The sequence below is a fragment of the Schistocerca americana genome, chromosome 9 (assembly GCF_021461395.2).
Source record: "Schistocerca americana isolate TAMUIC-IGC-003095 chromosome 9, iqSchAmer2.1, whole genome shotgun sequence".
NCBI lineage: Eukaryota > Metazoa > Arthropoda > Insecta > Orthoptera > Acrididae > Schistocerca > Schistocerca americana.
In genome coordinates, this window is record NC_060127.1 from 167,394,590 (window position 1) to 167,415,422 (window position 20,833).

The window sequence follows — 20,833 nt, forward strand, 5'->3', positions numbered from 1 at the left end:
ATACTTCTTTGAGTTGACACTTCACACCTGATGCGTTAAACGTCATCAAGAATCGTTAATCAGCCCAGAACCCACAAAAACTGTGGTTTAAGTACTAATTTCGTAATTTTTAATTATAGATTTCTCATCCTCCCCCCTCCCCCCCTGCTCCTGTTAGGATGATACGGGTGTCTTGAACAACATTATGTTTTTTACAAGTAGTAAGTCATATATGTACTAAATCTCTTATCTTTGAAGTACTTTTCTCTTGAATTTCACTTAATTACAGATTCTTTGTTCTCTCTACAGATTTCATCCCCAACATAAAAGGAAATGACATACTTCTGTTTCAGGCCTATATTTTAAAATCTTCTCTTTCACACTTCCTCCCTATTCCTTGCTCCTCCCTTCCCTCTCTCTCTTCCCTCTCTCGTTTGCGCACGTAGACACATACTCAGACACTTGCTTGTTTAAATGCATGATAGAATATGTCTTGGAATATAAAGCTTCCTTAATAGAAATTTTAGTTAATAGTACCCAGTTTGTACTACCTGAAACAGAATATAAGTTACATGGAAAAGAGGAAAGCAACATGAAATTTATTGATTTCACGCAACATTTAATATGGTTGCAGTAACATTCCCTTGGCTAATTAAAAGTTCAAATGCATTAAGTGCTATTAATGTTGTTATGCTTGAAGTGGTAAATGCCAAGTGTCATATGTACACAACCCATAAGAATATGTGAATGACAGTATACTGTCCCTGGGGTGTGACAAATTTTTAACGATGAGTTGGGTGCAATTGTGCATTGTTGGTAGCACCTCTCATTGAATTTTTCAAGATTTCACCCAAACCAAGAGACATCTGCAGTGGAGTGATGAAGGGAAGCATCCTTCATTAGAGGAAAAGCTGCTGTTGCTGAGGATGCTATATTAGCTCATCCCCTTCCAGGCACACGTCTCACTGCTGTGGCAGACACACCATCAGCTGTGATTGGAGCTGTACAACAACAACGTATTTGACATTAGTGGCAATCTCTGGCTTTCTTCAGTGACAGATTATTACCTTCTGTCAGAAGCCAGACAAAGAATTATTGTGCCAGTTAGAGCATTCAGACTGCATCACACAGTTCATCATAGATATTCAGTATGTTGATGGTTAACAGAATGGACCAGCAAATGATCTGTCTCACATTAATGCTGTTGTGAACACGCTTGACTTCTTGGCACATGCTGTCACAGACAACTAACTAAAGACATTCCAGAAAGCACGATAGAGCTTACAACTCTGACATATTCAGATAATAATCTCGTATTTAGTGCCATATTGTGACATATCCATGTCATAAGCATGTGCATTTGTTACAGCAGATAACCATCAGCAAGCAGTTTCCTCTCTCCACAGCTTATATCACCCAGTAGTCAGCGATACTGCACAGCTAGCGGAAGAGGAATTTGTTTGGTCAAGTATCGAGGAAGATTGCAAAGCATCTGTCTTCCATTGCAATGCTAGTCATAACACCAGAATAAGTTGACACATTATAGCTCTGCTTGGCACTTTACCTTTCATATTCAAAGATGTGAGTATGTCTGTATTGATGTCTTTGAACCTTAACCACCATCAAACGGATACCAATACCGTCTCGCAGTGATGATTGTTTCTCTCATTGGGCTGAAGCCTATCCAGTGAAAGATTCAACAGGAGCAACTGTACCTAAAACCTTGTTTCCTGATAATACCTTGTTAGTCACACCTACAGTTTATCAGAATATTTGGATACTCAGATGTGTTAAACAGAATTTTGACTGTTTACAAATGGTACTGGTGTGCATGAAGTAAATGCCTTTAAAAACAGCAGATGAGTGGTATGAGAGAAGGAGGTGTGCCTTTTATGGAAGCAGCTGATTTTTCTCCTAATGTAGTTGTTTAAAATAATCCAGAAGTAATTTCCACAACTACTAGTTAGAGTAGACTAGCATTAGTGAGAAATTGTTGTCAGTATATGTTATAAAAGTTGACAGTAGTGGCTGTCTCACTTGACTCAGTCCACATCCTTGATGACACTCTTTCATGGCGAGATTTTGTGTGTGTGTGTGTGTGTGTGTGTGTGTGTGTGTGTGTGTGTGTGTGTGTGTGTGGGAGAGGGAGAGGGAGAGGGAGATCTGTTTTTACTAAATTATCTGGCATGTTCTCCTCTTACAGGAATCCACAGGAGAGAAAGAGGCAGTCCCACTGTGCAGCAGAATAGACATCAAAGAAGAGCCAGTAAGTGATATTAATGCAAATATTCACTGTAGCGTTTCATTAGAGTTTTTCTTTTTGTGCAGCCATTGTGGAATATCAACAATGTAAGGAAAGCTAGATTGATACTTACCTCAAAAATGACACATTAAGTTGCAGATCAACAATTAAAAGACGCTTCCACATTAGATTTCAGCCACAGCTTTCATCAGAAAAAGAAACACACGCACGTGCATTCACACAAACAAGCGCACGTCATGCACACGACCGCCATCTCGTGCAGCTCGGACCAGCTAGTCCTATCTGCAGGTGATGCAGTCATGTGTGCGTGAGGTGTGCTTGCTTGTGTGAATGCATGTGCGTGTGTTTCTTTTTCTGATGAAAGCTGTGGCTGAAATCTAATGTGGAAGCGTCTTTTAATTGTTGATCTGCAACTTAATGTGTCATCTTTGTTAATCGTCAATAAAAACTGGTATCTATATGTAGAACTGATCTGTCATAAAGGAAATAATCTAATTGGTAAGTTTTGAGGCACTTCCTTCACGTGGAACAACAACTCAAGAATGCTAGGCTAATTCTTGGTAGGTCTGTTAGTAAAAGAATGATACACAATAAATGTTAGTTGATAAAATATGACTACACAGGGGTATGATACCACACAGGCCTCAGTGAGGCAAGTTTTGGTAGATCGAGGCTAAGTGGAAATATAGAAATAACGATGACTAGGTTAATTAATCCCATTACTTTTATCCACACACAATTCATTAAATCCTATCAAAAGAGCCTTTACAGATATCGCACAAGTTAAGTTATTCAAAGAAGACACAAGCAGCCCCTCCTACAAATGCCCCCCCCCCCTCTCTCTCTCTCTCTCTCTCTCTCTCTCTCTCTCTCTCTCTCTCTCTCTCTCTCTCTCTCTCTCTCTCTCCCTCCATTGTATTGGTACTGCAGTGTAAATGTATGTGTATTCCATCCTAGTAATTTCTGAATGAGAACATTGTCCACAGGTTTAGCATTGTTTAATGGCTTCAACTACTCAACATCTCAACAATCTGATGAACATTTTAATATGAATATTTGTATTGCAACATGGCTCTCTTTTTGTTCTGTTACTTGAGATGTAATCTCAGATATTAATTTAGTTCTTGTTTACCTTTATTCTTAACCACGGCATCTTTTTGTCGTTCTCAGACTCAGGATCGTTTGTTCATGTGTAGCTGTTAAGGTTGTTTACAGCACATTTCAAGTCTCCGTCAAATTGCTTTGGGAATTTCAGTCATATTATTTATAAAACATTCATAAACTCATTTACATGAACAGCATCCTGACTCAATATATTATACCCAAACTCAGAATCATAATTGTCAAGAACAACAAAGGTTAATTACAAGTCTCTTTCCTTTACAAGCTTCAGTTGTTCTCTTTGTGATTTGGAATGTAGTGCACCTCCAAGGTAGGCTGGCACTCCATGATGTAATTATTTTTGTATCTGAGCCAGCATTTCCTTTCTTGAAGTCTCTGCAGATACCACCCCATTTGGAAGACATGCATTGTCTTTGGATTCACACACCACGCATATACAGAAATGATAACCTTGCACAATATCTGCACTTTTATCTGTGACATCTTCTTTTATAATTGCCAGTTGCGAGTATCATTCACTGGTAAGAAGATGTAGGAAAACACAACAGTCTGTGGAGTGATATGCATCTCCATATACGTTGTTGTTCTTCCTTCATTGCTGTATCAAGTTTTTTTACCTGTTTTCTTTCTCTCTTATAGTCCATCTGTATCTTCCCCTACAGTTTCTCTAACCCCTTGGTTACATATTGCCACCCCTCCTTAGCACATTTGGCCTGGACTTATTGCGTGCTGTAGCTCTGGTCAGAGCCACTTTGTCAATGCTGCTCATTACCCACCTAATCCAAAACTGGATTTCAGCTGAACCTCATTGTATCCCCTTACCTATCCATCCTATTCCTCAGACTGTCCCAGTCATTTTTTGACATTGTATCTGTGGCCCAATATCAACTGCAGCTTGTAGGTAATGATGTTCCACTGTTGGTTTGTAGAGGAGGCACCAGTGTTTCTTATCCGCTTCTTTCCTAGCCTCCAATGTAACTTGCAATCACACCCCATTTAATAAAACATGCCACTGATGGCTAGGATTTTAATAATAATAACAATAAAATATGTAAAATATTTGTATGTAATAATAATAATAATAATAATAATAATAATAATAATAAGTAGGGGAGGCCCGGGAAATGAATAGGCCTCCGTTATGTTCTGCCAGTCGTAAAAGATGACGAAAAGAACAAACCACTAATAGGGCAACCCCCCTTTTAGTGTGATTAGTTGGCTCAGGACAGAACTAATGAAGCCTTGGACAAGTGCTGTCATGGTCGGCGACGACGCTTGAACCCTATGCCCGTCCACAATGGTAACGACACTGCTAGCCACACGGAAAATGATTTAAATCCAAATAGAGGTGTTTTGCAGGATGTGCTTCCTGCAACCACTCTAGAAGGAAAACAAAGACAGAGGATGAGATGGTCAGATTAAGTTAACCGACACCTCATGTTCTGTTATTACCAAGCAACAGACTTAGGAACCAACACAACTGGATATAGATCACAAGTATACACAACATTTATTACCAGATACCCAGAATTAAAATTTTTAACAGAACAACGATTAGCTGATCAGATCCGTGTAATAATAAAAAGCAACAGGATACCCCAGTCAGAATTAGAAAACATCAAACAAGTACAACAAATACTGGAACAAAATAATGTGCTATCAGAAGAAGAAGAAAATACAGTAATGGACTCAAACATACCACAGCAAACAAACAAAGAATAACACGCATCAGTTAAACAATCAGAGGAAAACGAAATCTTAAGACAGCCACCAGAACAAGCACAAATAGAACATGAAGTGACACACATGTTAGATATAGAAGAAAAATTTCAGCTGACATACATAGAATATAAAGACACAAATACAGACATTAGACCATTCTTGCATAGACCACCAAATAACCCACAAGTCAAAACAACAATAACAACTATCAACACAATCATACACAACAAAATAGACGAAAATACAACTATGGAAGAGTTAAAACTACTGGTTTATATAGGAGCACTCACTACACTAAATATACACACTAGGCAGAGATCAGAACCAACCAACACACAGAAGAAACCCACAAAACCAGCATGGCAACACAGGCTACAGATCAGAATAGAAAAGCTGAGAATAGACATCAGACACCTAACACAATTTATAAGAAATGAAATATCAGACAAAAAACGAAAAAGGTTTGGTAAAATCTCACAACAAGAAGCGATAGAGCAATTAGATGAATGTTGTTGTTGTCCTGAGACTGGTTTGATGCAGCTCTCCATGCTACTCTATCCTGTGCAAGCTTCTTCATCTCCCAGTACCTACTGAAACCTACATCCTTCTGAATCTGCTTAGTGTAGTGATCTCTTGGTCTCCCTCTACGATTTTTACCCTCCACGCTGCCCTCCAATGCTAAATTTGTGATCCCTTGATGCCTCAAAACATGTCCTACCAACCGATCCCTTCTTCTAGTCAAGTTGTGCCACAAACTCCTCTTCTCCCCAATTCTATTTAACACCACCTCATTAGTTATGTGATCTACCCATCTAATCTTCAGAATTCTTCTGTAGCAACACATTTCAAAAGCTTCTATTCTCTTCATGTCTAAACTATGTATCGTCCACATTTCACTTCCATACGTGGCTACACTCCATACAAATACTTTCAGAAACGACTTCCTGACACTTAAATCTACTCTTAACATTATCAAATTTCCCTTCCTCAGAAACGGTTTCCTTGCCATTGCCAGTCTACATTTTATATCCTCTCTACTTCGACCATCATCAGTTATTTTGCTCCCCAAATAGCAAAACTCCTTTACTACTTTAAGTGTCTCATTTCCTAATCTAATTCCCGCAGCATCACCCAACTTAATTTGACCACATTTCATTATCCTTGTTTTGCTTTTGTTGATGTTCATCTTATACCCTCCTTTCAAGACACTGTCCATTCTGTTCAACTGCTCTTCCAGGTCCTTTGCTGTCTGACATAATTACAATGTCATCGTCAAACTTCAAAGCTTTTGTTTCTTCTCTATGGATTTTAATTCCTGCTCTGAATTTTTCTTCTGTTTCCTTTACTGATTGCTCAATATATAGATTGAATAAAATTGGGGAGAGGCTACAACCCTGTGTCATTCCCTTCCCAACCCCTGCTTCCTTTTTGTGCCCCTCGACTTTTATAACTGCCATTTGGTTTCTGTACAAATTCCAAATAGCCTTTCGCTCCCCGTATTTGACCTCTGCCACCTTCAGAATTTGAAAGAGAGTATTCCAGTCAACATTGTCGAAAGCTTTCTCTAAGTTTACAAATGCTAGAAACGTTGGTTTGCCTTTCCTTAATCTATCTTCTAAGATAAATTGTACTGTCAGTATTGCCTCACATGTTCCAACATTTCTGTGGAATCTAAACTGATCCTTCGCAAGGTCGGCTTCTCCCTTTTTTCCCATTCGTCTGTAAAGAATTTGTGTTAGTATTTGTCAGCTTTTACTTACATAAAAAGCCATTGTCCTTTTAAACACTACTGCCTGTCATTGATAAATGTGAAGTTGTATATTTTTGATCTCTCTCCTGTACTGCAGCAAAATAGTTGTATCAGTGTAAATAATTTAAAAAAAATCACAACTCAAAATATAGTCAGAATAGTCTGTACTAAAACATTTGGCACCATGTTGCATATTTTAATGGCTTTTAGTAAATTAACTGCACAGGCAAAGGTTGGGTCCGGTTTCAAGTCATTACATAGCTACAATCTGTTGGTAAGTTTCATTGCAATATGTGAACCACTGTAGAGTTAAATTTACATTTTATCATCTTATACATATCAGATGAATGCAATGTCAGTCAGATTAGTATTTGTTAAGGTTTTCTGTCTGTGGAAAATACTTTATTAATCTAGCAGAAATTAATGATACTACATGGTTATTCCATTCTTGTAGTCAGTACCTCATCTAACTTCAGGAATCTGGAAAGTCGCACCGATACCAATTAGGACTATCAATATATGGCGTTTAATGAAGCAGATCATGAACCTGAATGGGAATGGGAAGCCGAGGTCAGTTAGTCTGATCAATGAAAGCATAGTGGGTCACTCTGTGTACTCCCACACTGATAAGATGACCATTTCACCATTTCAGCATTTAGTCATAGCCAGTACATGGATACCTACATGTCTTAATAGTAAAACTATTAAATTGCACTGTCCTAACTCTTACCATTTTTGACAGTTTCGGGTTTGAAGGCTGAAAGGTGTGTATCCAGTCAATAGATGCCAAATTCCTTGTATTCATAGATCTGCTGCTTAGTAATGAGTTAACCTACTGACCTCAGTTTTTAAGCATTGAGTGCTTAGGCCCCTGAGTTGATATAATGTATAAAAAATAGGATAAGTCATTGAGATTTTTTATGAAAAATGTTGAAAAACACACTTTTCCCATGTTCTTAAAATTCCTGATTTTTTTTAAACAGTAGAGAATCCAGAATGGAATGTAGCAATATTGCTATTCACCACATAGTGGAGATGCTGAGTCGCAAATAGGCACAACAAGAAGACAATTACAAAATAAGCTTTTGGCCAACAAGGCCTTTGTCAGAAATAGACAACGGGTGCACATTTTCTCTCTCTCTCTCTCTCTCTCTCTCTCTCTCTCTCTCTCTCTGTCTCACACACACACACACACACACACACACACACACACACACACACACACACACACACACACGATCACAGTCTGTGGCAGCTGAAGCCACACTACGAGAAGCAGCAGCATTGCATGTTGGGAAAGGCAACTGGGTTCGGATAAGGAGGAGGCTGGGGCAGGGAGGGGGAGGGATAGCAGGGTAAGGGTGGGGGATGATGAAGTGCTGCTGGGAATCATGCAGGGATGAGGTGGAGAGAGGGTAGTTCAGCTAGGAGCAGTCAGGAGGTTAAATGTAGAGCAGAGGAGAGGTGTGGAAGCAGAAATAGATAGAAGTAAAAAGTGCGCTAGTGGAATAGAGGGCTGTGTAGTGCTGGAATAGGAACAGGGAAGGGAGTGATGAGTAAGATAATGATGGCGATGACAATGATGGCGATGATGATGTTGGTTTGTGGGGCACTCAACAATGTGGTCATCAGAGCCTGTACAAATTCCCAATTTTTGCATTTGCGGCCTCGCCACATCCCAATTGATGATACGATGGTGGTGATGATACGATGGTGGTGATGATACGATGGTGGTGATACGATGATACGATGGTGGTGATACGATGATACGATGGTGGTGATACGATGATACGATGGTGGTGATACGATGATACGATGGTGGTGATACGATGATACGATGGTGGTGATACGATGATACGATGGTGGTGATACGATGATACGATGGTGGTGATACGATGATACGATGGTGGTGATACGATGATACGATGGTGGTGATACGATGATACGTTGGTGGTGATACGTTGGTGGTGATACGATGGTGGTGATACGTTGGTGGTGATACGATGGTGGTGATACGTTGGTGGTGATACGATGGTGGTGATACGATGGTGGTGATACGATGGTGGTGATACGATGGTGGTGATACGATGGTGGTGATACGATACGATGATACGATGATGATGATGATACGATACGATGATGATGATGATACGATACGATGATACGATGATGACAACACAAAACACCCAGTCCCCAGCTGGAGAAAATTTCCGTGCTGTCTATGAATAGAACCCGGGATCCAATGATTCAGAAGCAGCAACGCTAGCCACTAGACCATGAGCTGCAGACTGATGGGTAAGGACAATGACTAACAAGATTAAGGCCAGGATGGCGACTGCAGGGAGAGTTCCCACCTGTGCAATTCAGAAGAGCAGGTGTTGGTGGGAAGGATCCATATGGCACAGGCTGTGAAGCAGTTATTGAAATGAAGACTGTTCTATTGGGCGGCATGTGCAGCAACATGGTGGTTCAGTTGTTTCTTGGCCACAGTTAGTCGGTGGCCATTCATGCAGACAGCCAGTTTGTTGGTTGTTACGCACACATAGAATGCAGCACAGTGGTTGTAGCTTAACTTGTAGATTACATGACTGGTTTCACAGGTAACCCAATTTTTGTTGGTATAGCTGATATTTGTGACCGGACTGGAGTAGGTGGTGGTGGGAGGATGTATGGGACAGGTCTTGCATCTAGGTCTGTTACAGAGATATGAGCCATGAGGTAAGGGGTTGGGAGGGGGTGTTGTGTAGGGATGGACAAGTGTATTGTGTAGGGCACAATAACTGGCCATAAACGCAACCACCCAGGACACTCCATCAGGGCTGGCTACTGTGCCCCCCACAGAGAGAATTTCTGCTCTTGTAGACCATCACCTTCTACCTATTACCCAGAACCCACCCTCCTATGTAAAAGATACCAACCATTTCATCCAGTGACTCTCCACATTTCCTGTCCCTTTACCACACAGTGCCCTGTTCGTCACTATCGATGCCACCTCCCTTTACACTAACATCCTAATGCCAATGGTCTTACTGCTATTGAACGCTACCTTTCCCAACACCCAATGGATTCCAAACCAGCAACCTCCTGCCTAGTGACCATCCTAATGCCGATGGTCTTACTGCTATTGAACACTACCTTTCCCAACACCCGATGGATTCCAAACCAGCAACCTCCTTCCTGGTCACCATGACCAACTATATCCTCACCCACCATGACTTCTCCTTTCAAGGTATTACCTACATACAAATCTGGGGTATGGCTATGGGCATCTGCATGACACCATCCTATGCCAACCAATTCATGGGCCATCTAGGGGAATCCTTCCTAAACACCTAGAATCCTACCTTGTTTAGATTCACTGATGACATCTTTGTGATCTGGATCGAGGGTGAGGCCATCCTATCCACATTCCATCCAGAACCTCAACAGCTTCTCACCCATTAGCTTCACCTGGTCCTACTCAACCCAACAAGCCACCTTCCTAGGTGTTGACTTCCCCCTCAAAGATGGCTACATCACTGTCTCTGTCCATATCATACCTACCAGCCACCAGCAATACCTCCACTTCGACAGCTGCCACTTATTTCATACAACCTAACCACCCAAGGACATTGCATTTGCAGTAATGAGCGGTCCCTCTCAACATTTACTGAAGGCCTCACTGAGGCCATTACAAACTGTAATTATGGTCCCAACTTTGTACAAAAACATATCTTCCACGCCTTATCTTTCCAGTCACCCACCACATCCCAAAGTCTCACTGTCCAGCCACAGAGGAGCATTCCCCTCGTAACTCAGTACCACCCAGGACTGGAGCAACTGAATTAATTCTCTGCCAGGGTTTTGACTACCTCTTATCATGCCCTGAAATGAGAAATGTCCTGCCCACTATCCTTCCCCCCACCCCTCCACAGTAGTATTCCACTGGCCCCTTAATCTACACAATATACTCGTCCATCCCTATGCAACCCCTGCTCCCAAACCATTACCTCATGGCTCATATCCCTGTAATAGACCTAGATGCAAGACCTGTCCCATACATCCTCCCACCACCAACTACTCCAGTTCGCTCACAAACATCACTTATTCCATCAATGCTAGGGCTATCTGTGAAATCAGCAGTGATCTACAAGCTAAGCTGCAACCACTGTGCTGCATTCTATATGTGCATGACAACCAACAATCTGCCTGTCCGCGTGAATGGCCACAGACTACCTATGACCAAGAAACAACTGAACCACCCTGTTGCTGAGCATGGTGCCTAACATGACACTCTTCATTTAAATGGCTGCTTCACAGCCTGTGGCATATGGATCCTTACTACCAACACCAGTTTTTCTGAATTGTGCAATTGGGGACTCTCCCTGCAATATATCCTACATTCCTGTAACCCTCCTGGCCTCTACCGTCGTCAGTCATTGTCCTTATCCATTGCCTTCCCTGTTCCAGCACTACACAGCCCTCTATTCCACCAATGAACTTTTTACTTCTCTCCTTCTCCGTTACTTTGCTCACTGTCTAACCTCCCAACTGCATCCAGTTGCCTCTCCCAACATGCACTGCTGCTGCTCGTAGTGTGGCTTCAGCTGCCAGACTGTGGTCATGTGTGTGTAAGTTGCACTGTGTGTGTGTGTGTGTGTGTGTGTGTGTGTGTGTGTGGAGGGGGGGTGTCAATTTTTGACAAAGGCCTTGTTGGCCGAAAGCTTATTTTGTGAAAGACTCTTTGTTGTGCCTATCTGTGACTCGGAATCTCTGCTGTATGATTTTAAGATCATAACTTTTTACAGGGAAAAATTTCAGACCTCAGCTTGTACATTGTAACTCTTTAGTCCTAATATTAAGTATAAACAACAACGGAAAGTATTTCACAATACAATTTACAAATCTTATTTTCCATTAAAGATGACTCAATTGAGAAAAAGTCCAGTCACACAAACTTCAAAGTCCTGGGTACATAGGTAGACAATTGAGTCTCAACTTGATTTTTTGCTGAAATGTTTCCATACTTGGTAGCAATCTTAGCTCAGATAAGAATGTCCTAACTCACTCTATTTGTTAGCAAAGAATAAAATGCCACTTACACATACCATCCACATTCAACACTACATGGAATTAAAAAATAAAAACCATTTGTGTTTCTTAAAATTTTTTCCTAACATATATGTGGTACACATGTAGGTCAGAACTGTAAAAAAGTGAGAGTTGAAACCAGTTATCAATTATTTTTTAATGTATGTGTAATTTTGTATTACACTGTTATGTCTTTTCAATGTAAAGGATTAAAAGGTCCAGCTTCGGTGCACAAATGTGGTGATATATTATTATTCTGTTAATGTCAATCAAAAAGACATCAGTGAAATAAAAGATGCAAGCAGTAATGAGAGACATTAATATTTTTTTTACGTATACAGGGTGTTACAAAAAGGTACGGCCAAACTTTCAGGAAACATTCCTAACACACAAAGAAAGAAAATATGTTATGTGGACATGTGTCTGGAAACGCTTACTTTCCATGTTAGAGTTCATTTTATTACTTCTCTTCAAATCACATTAATCATGGAAAGGAAACACACAGCAACAGAACGTACCAACGTGACTTCAAACACTGTGTTACAGGAAATGTTCAAAATGTCCTCCGTTAGCGAGGATACATGCATCCACCCTCCGTCGCATGGAATCCCTGATGCGCTGATGCAGCTCTGGAGAATGGCGTATGTATCACAGCCGTCCACAATACGAGCAGGAAGAGTCTCTACATTTGGTACCGGGGTTGGTTAGACAAGAGCTTTCAAATGCTCCCATAAATGAAAGTCAAGAGGGTTGAGGTCAGGAGAGCGTGGAGGCCATGGAAATGGTCCGCCTCAACCAATCCATCGGTCACCGAATCTGTTGTTGAGAAGCATACGAACACTTTGACTGAAATGTGCAGGAGCTCCATCGTGCATGAACCACATGTTGTGTCGTACTTGTAAAGGCACATGTTCTAGCAGCACGAGTAGAGTATCCCGTATGAAATCATGATAATGTGCTCCATTGAGTGTAGGTGGCCCAATCAAGACATCACCAACAAAGCCTGCCCAAACATTCACAGAAAATCTGTGTTGATGACGTGATTGCATAATTCCGTGCAGATTCTCGTCAGCCCACACATGTTGATTGTGAAAATTTGCAATTTGGTCACGTTGGAATGAAGCCTCATCCTTAAAGAGAACATTTTCACTGAAATGAGGATTGACACATTGTTGGATGAACCATTCGCAGAAGTGTGCCCGTGGAGGCCAGTCAGCTGCTGATAGTGCCTGCACACACTGTACATGGTATGGAAACAACTGGTTCTCCCATAGCACTCTCCATACAGTGACGCGGTCAACGTTACCTTGTACAGCAGCAACTTCTCTCACGCTGACATTAGGGTTATTGTCAACTGCACGAAGAATTGCCTCGTCCATTGCAGGTGTGCGCATCGTTCTAGGTCTTGCCCAGTCGCAAGTCATAGGCTGGAATGTTCCGTGCTCCCTAAGACGCCGATCAATTGCTTCGAACGTCTTCCTGTCGGGACACCTTCGTTCTGGAAATCTGTCTCGATACAAACGTACCACGCCACGGCTATTGCTCCGTGCTAATCCATACATCAAATGGGCATCTGCCAACTCCGCATTTGTAAACATTGCACTGACTGCAAAACCACGTTCGTGATGAACTCTAACCTGTTGATGCTACGTACTGATGTGCTTGATGCTAGTACTGTAGAGCAATGAGTCACATGTCAACACAAGCACCGAAGTCAACATTACCTTCCTTCAATTGGGCCAACTGGCAGTGAATCGAGGAAGTACAGTACATACTGATGAAACTAAAATGAGCTCTAACATGGAAATTAAGTGTTTCCGGACACATGTCCACATAACATCTTTTCTTTATTTGTGTGTGAGGAATGTTTCCTGAAAGTTTGGCAGTACCTTTTTGTAACACCCTGTATACCATTATATATAGACACAAAATTCTAAAAAGAACATTGCATAAACAAATTAGTATATAAAGAAGGAAATAGTATTTTTAAAACTCTTCCACCTTGTTTATCACATTGCGTTTCTTGACATCTTCATCCAAAAACAAAATATGTTCACGTAAAGGTGAGAGAGAGGATCTCTTCTTAGCACTTTTATCAGATTTATACAACTGTGAATTGTGACTTTGTAATGATGGGTTATCAACTTTTCATGTAACATGGGGGATCGGGATCTAAACAGCATCTTTCCTACTGGATACAATTAATCTCAAAATCTTTAAAATCGAGTGAGACCAAGAAAGTTTTCACTGTATTTGAAAATCACATGCTGCTCCACTTGTAACTGTTCCAACAAAACATTTTCTCAGTCTGCTATAGCAATTTTATATCTGTTGAACATCTCTTCATTTGAATTGTGGTAGTAGCAGTGGCTAGAAATGAATGATGTAATTGTGTTTATGGAACTGTCCCGACTGTACTCTGCCTGTGTTCCAAGAAACTGTAAAGTGATTTGATCTCTTGTGAAGAAACAAAGAACATCAACACCCAGTATTTTGTGGAGTGTCCATGGTTACGTGTCTTCAGGAGTCAAGGTGTAGTTTTATGGTGGTGTAGCTTCCAAACTGGTTGTTCTGGCTTGGCATTTGACAATTCCTCCATTGCCATCAGAGGGGCTATTCCCATGGCTCAAAGCAAAAAAGTGCCATTCTGCTTCAATCTTAAAATCTTCCTAATGGTAACCCAGGTTTGTGAGGTTCTTGTAATTTTTGTACTGTAGTGCAGCATTTCAACCAAAAATGAAGTTGAGATTTAGTTGTTTACATTCCTGCCAAGGACTTTGATGTTCGTGGAATTTGACACTTTTTTTCTGGTGGAGTCATCTTTAAGTGAAAGTAAGAACTACTAATTGCAGTGTGAAATGTTTTACATTGTTGTTTATACTGATAATAGGACTGAAGGGTCACAGTGCACAAGCTGAAGACTGTACTGTTTTCCTGTGAAAGTTATGATATTTTTAAAAAAATCATGACTTTAAAAGCACAGCATGGAAAAGTGTTTTTCAACAATTTTTTGTAAAAAATCTGAATGATGTATCCTACTTTTCATACATTATGTGAACTCAGTGATCTAAGTACTTGATGCATAAAAAAATTGAGGTATCTAGGTTAACTCTTTACTAAGTAGTAGATCTCTGAAATAGTTTCTGACTAATGACTGGTTCACATCCGTGAACCTTCAAACCTGAATTTTTCAAAAATGGTCAGAGTTACGACAACAGTGCTATTTGGCAGTTTCATTATTGAGAGATATACGTACCCACATACATAGTGTTTTTGTTTCGCATGTTGGTATTCCTGTTGCTATGAGTTTATTTATTTTTTGTCGTTTTTTATTTTTAGTTCACTGTTGCTATTTGAGCTTATGTATTGTCATTTTGTCATTTGGAGATAGAGATTGGAGCTGTGGGTGCTGAGTCAGGGAATTGGAACATTTGCAACATATTCTTCTGTTTGATTTCAGTAGACAGATGAAAAGCGGCAGAGGTAGCCAGAAACATTTGTGCAGTATATGAGGAACAGAGCATGGCAAGAAAATGGTTTTCTCATTTTGAGGAGGATTGTTTTGGCATTGTGACTTCCTGCATTGGGGAAGACCTTCAAGGTTTGATGATGATTATTTAAACACATTAATCCACAATGATCCACATTAGTGTAGGTAAGAACTGGCAAATGTGATGAACTGTAATCATTCCATCACTGTGCAACATCTGCATGCAATAGGAGAGGGTTCAAAAATCAGGTGTATGGGTACACAATCACAGAAACTAGCATGTGGCCATATGTGCGTCTCTGCTTGTCCATCATCAGTTGGCTTATTAACAACAATGATCATTCCTGTCCTGTATCATTACTAGTGACAAGCAATTATGTCTTCTAGATCTTGTAATTAAATATTCCCCAAGACATTCAAGTCTCATCTTTATCTACGATAATGATGGAAGCAGGAGAAATGAATTAAAATTTGTGCCACAAATGCTAACATAAGGAAAAGAAAGGAATGATTGAGCCCAAACAAAGAAGCAACTGCCTGTACAAAGACCTGCATGCATCCACAAAAGATATTATTGCAAATTTGGTGGTACAGCGATGGTGTGGAACCACCATAGCTGACACACATTGTCAACAACTGAGATGTTTTGCAGACACAGCCCAAGAACAATGACCAGGAAGACTGTGTGAAGTGATGCTACTAAACAATAACGCCCATCTGCATTCTGCCAGACTGACAAAAAACACAATACTGGAGTTGGGATGGGAACTCATTCTGGGCCCATCTTATTCATCTGATCTTGCTCTCTCAGAATTTCACCTTTTCCACTCTATATCAGACAACCTCTGAAGAACTTGCTTTCTGTATGAAAAAGCACACTGAACATGACTGGATGAGTTCTTCACCTAAAAACCACATGATTCTACAATCAGAGAATCGAAAAGTTACCCCATCATTGGCAGTCTGTTGTAAATACTGAAGGGTTGTAGCCTATCCCTAATGTTATTCAATATGTATATTGAGCAAGCAGTAAAGGAAACAAAAGAAAAATTTGGAGTAGGAATTAAAATCCATGGAGAAGAAATAAAAACTTTGAGGTTTACTGATGACATCGTAATTCTGTCAGAGACAGCTAAGGACTTGCAAGAGCAGTTGAATGGAATACACAGTATCTTGAAAGGAGAATATAAGAGGAACATCAACAAAAGCAAAACAAGGGTAATGGAATGTAGTCGAATTAAATCAGCTGATGCTGAGGTAATTAGATTAGGAAATGAGGCATCTAAAGTACTACATGAGTTTTGCTATGTGGGAAGCAAAATAACCGATGACTGTCGAAGTAGAGGGGATGTGAAATGTAGACTGGCTATGGCAAGGAAAGTGTTTCTGAAGATCAGAAATCTGTTAACATGGAGTATAGGTTTAAGTACCAGGAAGTCTTTTCTGAAAGTGGTTATATGGAGTGTAGCCATGTACGGAAGTGAAATATGGACAATAACTAGTTAAGATAAGAAAAGATTAGAAGCTTTCAGACTGTGGTGCTACAGAAGAATGCTGAAGATAGATGGGTACATAACGTAACTAATGAGGAGGTATTCAATAGTATTGGGGAGAAGAGGAGCTTATGGCACAACTTGACTAGAAGAAGGTATTGGTTGGTAGGACATGTTCTGATGCATCAAGGGATCACCAATTTAGTATTGGAGGGGAGCGTGGAGGGTGAAAATTGTAGAGGGAGACCAAGAGATGAATACACAAAGCAGACTCAAAAGGATGTAGGTTGCAATAGTTACTAGAAAATGAGGCATGAGTAGCATGGAAAGCTGCAGCCAAACAGTCTCTGGACTGAAGACCACAACAACAACAAAGTCTGTTGTGTTCATTAAACTTGCAGAGAAATTTTCCAAGCCAATACTTTGATGTATCAGGCATTGAGATAACAGAGATTGAAATTTACAATAAGTCATTATTCTTTGTATATATCAGTTCTAGTAGTATTAAAAAAGGAAATGGATAGGTTAAAGTTAGATATAGTGGGAATTAGTGAAGTTCGGTGGCAGGAGGAACAAGACGTTTGGTCAGGTGAATACAGGATTATAAATACAAAATCAAATAGGGGTAATGCAGGAGTAGGTTTAATAATGAATAAAAAAAAAGGAGTGCGGGTAAGCTACTACAAACAGCATAGTGAACGCATTATTGTGGCCAAGATAGACACAAAGCCCATGCCTACCACAGTAGTACAAGTTTATATCCAACTAGCTCTGCAGATGATGAAGAAATTGATGAAATGTATGATGAGATAAAAGAAATTATTCAGGTAGTGAAGGGAGACGAAAATTTAATAGTCATGGGTGACTGGAATTCGAGAGTAGGAAAAGGGAGAGAAGGAAACAGAGTAGGTGAATATGGATTGGGGCTAAGAAATGAAAGAGGAAGCTGCCTGGTAGAGTTTTGCACAGAGCATAACTTAATCATAGCTAACACTTGGTTCAAGAATCATGAAAGAAGGTTGTATACATGGAAGAAGCCTGGACATATTGGAAGGTATCAGATAGATTATATAATGGTAAGACAGAGATTTAGGAACCAGGGTTTAAATTGTAAGACATTTCCTGGGGCAGATGTGGACTCTGACCACAATCTATTGGTTATGAACTGTAGATTAAAACTGAAAAAACTGCAAAAAGGTGGGAATTTAAGGAGATGGGACCTGGATAAACTGAAAGAACCAGAAGTTGTACAGAGTTTCAGGGAGAGCATAATGGAACAATTGACAGGAATGGGGGAAAGAAGTGCAGTAGAAGAAGAATGGTAGCTTTGGGGGATGAAGTAGTGAAGGCAGCAGAGGATAAAGTAGGTAAAAAGACTAGGGCTGCTAGAAATCGTTGGGTAACAGAAGAAATATTGAACTTAATTGATGGAAGGAGAAAATATAAAAACACAGTAAATGAAGCAGGCAAAAAGGAATACAAAAGTCTCAAAAATGAGATCGACAGGAAGTGCAAAATGGCTAAGGAGGGACTGCTAGAGGACAAATGTAAGGATGGAGAGGCTTGTCTCACCAGGGGTAAGATAGATACTGCCTACAGGAAAATTAAAGAGACCTTTGGAGAAAAGAGAACCACTTGTATGAATATCAAGAGCTCAGATGGAAACCCAGTTCTAAGCAACGAAGGGAAAGCAGAAAGATGGAAGGAGTACATAAGAGGGTCTATACAAGGGCGATGTACTTGTGGACAATATTATGGAAATAGAAGAGGATGTAGATGAAGATGAAATGGGAGATACGATACTGCGTGAAGAGTTTGACAGAGCACTGAAAGACCTGAGTCGAAACAAGGCCCCGGAACAGACAACATTCCATTAGAACTACTGATGGCATTGGGAGAGCCAGTCCTGACAAAACTCTACCATTTGGTGAGCAAGATGTATGAGACAGGTGAAATACCCTCAGACTTCAAGAAGAATATAATAATTCCAATCCCAAAGAAAGCAGGTGTTGACAGATGTGAAAATTGCTGAACTATCAGTTTAATAAGTCACAGCTGCAAAATACTAACACGAATTCTTTATAGACGAATGGGAAAACTGGTAGAAGCCGAGCTCAGGGAAGATCAGTTTGAATTCCGTAGAAATATTGGAACACGTGAGGCAATACTGACCCTATGACTTATCTTAGAAATTAGATTAAGGAAAGGCAAACCTACATTTCTAGCATTTGTAGACTTACAGAAAGCTTTTGACAATGTTGACTGGAATACTCTCTTTCAAATTCTGAAGGTGGCAGGGATAAAATACAGGGAGCAGCGAAGTGCTATTTACAATTTGTACAGAAACCAGATGGCAGTTACTAGAGTTGAGGGACATGAAAGGGAAGCAGTGGTTGGGAAGAGAGTGAGACAGGGTTGTAGCCTCTCCCCGGTGTTATTCAATCTGTATATTGTGCAAGCAGTAAAGGAAACAAAAGAAAAATTCGGAGTAGGTATTAAAATACATGGAGAAGAAATAAAAACTTTGAGGTTTGCTGATGACATTGTAATTCTGTCAGAGACAGCAAAGGACTTGGAAGAGCAGTTGAACGGAATAGACATTGTCTTGAAAGGAGGATATAAGGTGAACATCAACAAAAGCAAAACGAGGATAATGGAATGTAGTCGAATTAAGTTGGGTGATGCTGAGGGAATTAGATTAGGAAATGAGACACACAAAGTATTAAAGGAGTTTTGCTATTTGGGGAGGAAAATTACTGATGATGGTCGAAGTAGAGAGGATATAAAATGTAGACTGACAATGGCAAGGAAAGTGTTTCTGAAGAAGAGAAATTTGTTAATATAGAGTATAGATTTAAGTGTCAGGAAGTCGTTTCTGAAAGTATTTGTATGCAGTGTAGCCATGTATGGAAGTGAAACATGGACGATAAATAGTTTGGACAAGAAGAAAATAGAAGCTTTCAAATTTGGTGCTACAGAAGAATGCTGAAGAGTAGATGGGTAGATCACATAACTAATGATGAAGTATTGAATAGAATTGGGTAGAAGAGGAGTTTGTGGCACAACTTGCCAAAAAGAAGGGACCGGTTAGTAGGACATGTTACGAGGCATCAAGGGATCACAAATTTAGCATTGGAGGGCAAAAATCGTAGGGGGAGACCAAGAGATGAATACACTAAGGCCATCCTGCCAGGTTGCCTTTACTGTCGCTGGGTGGTACCCCCTGGTTGGAGTGGGTGGCATCAGGATGGATGACACGCAATGAAGCTAGTATGTCATCTCTTTTCAAACACCAGCAGCCTCTGAGCATTCGCAGCCTCAATTCAGTGCACAGAAGTACAACCCCAAACCATTCCCCTCCCTGGCCACACCATGGGAGGAACGTCAGGCTTAGGATGGCAGTGGCTCTTATTCGCCCCGGTACCTTGTGTGTCAGAGAGCTGATGGGGAATGTTTCATGATGATGAAGCCTCAGTTTTCTGTTGAGTATTTAGAGGGCAAGTTTGGGGAGGTGGAGGGCTTGTCCGAGATCTGGGTCAGTCTTGATCAAAACAGTATCCTCTGCTCAGTCACAGGCGTTACTAGCTTGTGGCAAGCTGGGGGATATTTCTGTAACCATCACACCCCATAAGAGCTTAAATATAATCCAGGGTATCATATTTCACAGGGACCTTCTTCTGCAGTCTGACGATGAGCTGTGCGCCAGTTAAAGCAGCAAGTTCTACATTTCATTCGGCGTGTCCACCGGGGTCTGAGGGATAATCGTGTTGCCACCGGGGCCTTCATCTTGGCCTTCGAGGGTGACACATTGCCCGAAAAGCCCTCCATCCCTCCCCCAATGTGGTGCTTTAAATGCTGGAAGTTTGGCCATATGTTGTCTTCCAGGTGTACTTCCAGCGTCACATGCCTAGATTGCGGACGCCCATCACATCCCAATACTCCAT

The 20,833-nt window shown here is 40.6% G+C and overlaps 1 protein-coding gene across 2 annotated transcripts in view; it reads left to right on the top strand.

Moving 5' to 3' along the window:
- LOC124551285 (zinc finger protein 583-like) overlaps positions 1–20,833 on the top strand; it is a 152,682-nt gene that overhangs the window by 5,758 nt on the left and 126,091 nt on the right. For both annotated transcript variants that reach the window (XM_047126288.1, XM_047126289.1), the window contains exon 2: positions 2,183–2,245. In XM_047126288.1, the coding sequence (XP_046982244.1) occupies positions 2,183–2,245 (63 nt within the window). The remainder of the gene's footprint in view (positions 1–2,182; positions 2,246–20,833) is intronic.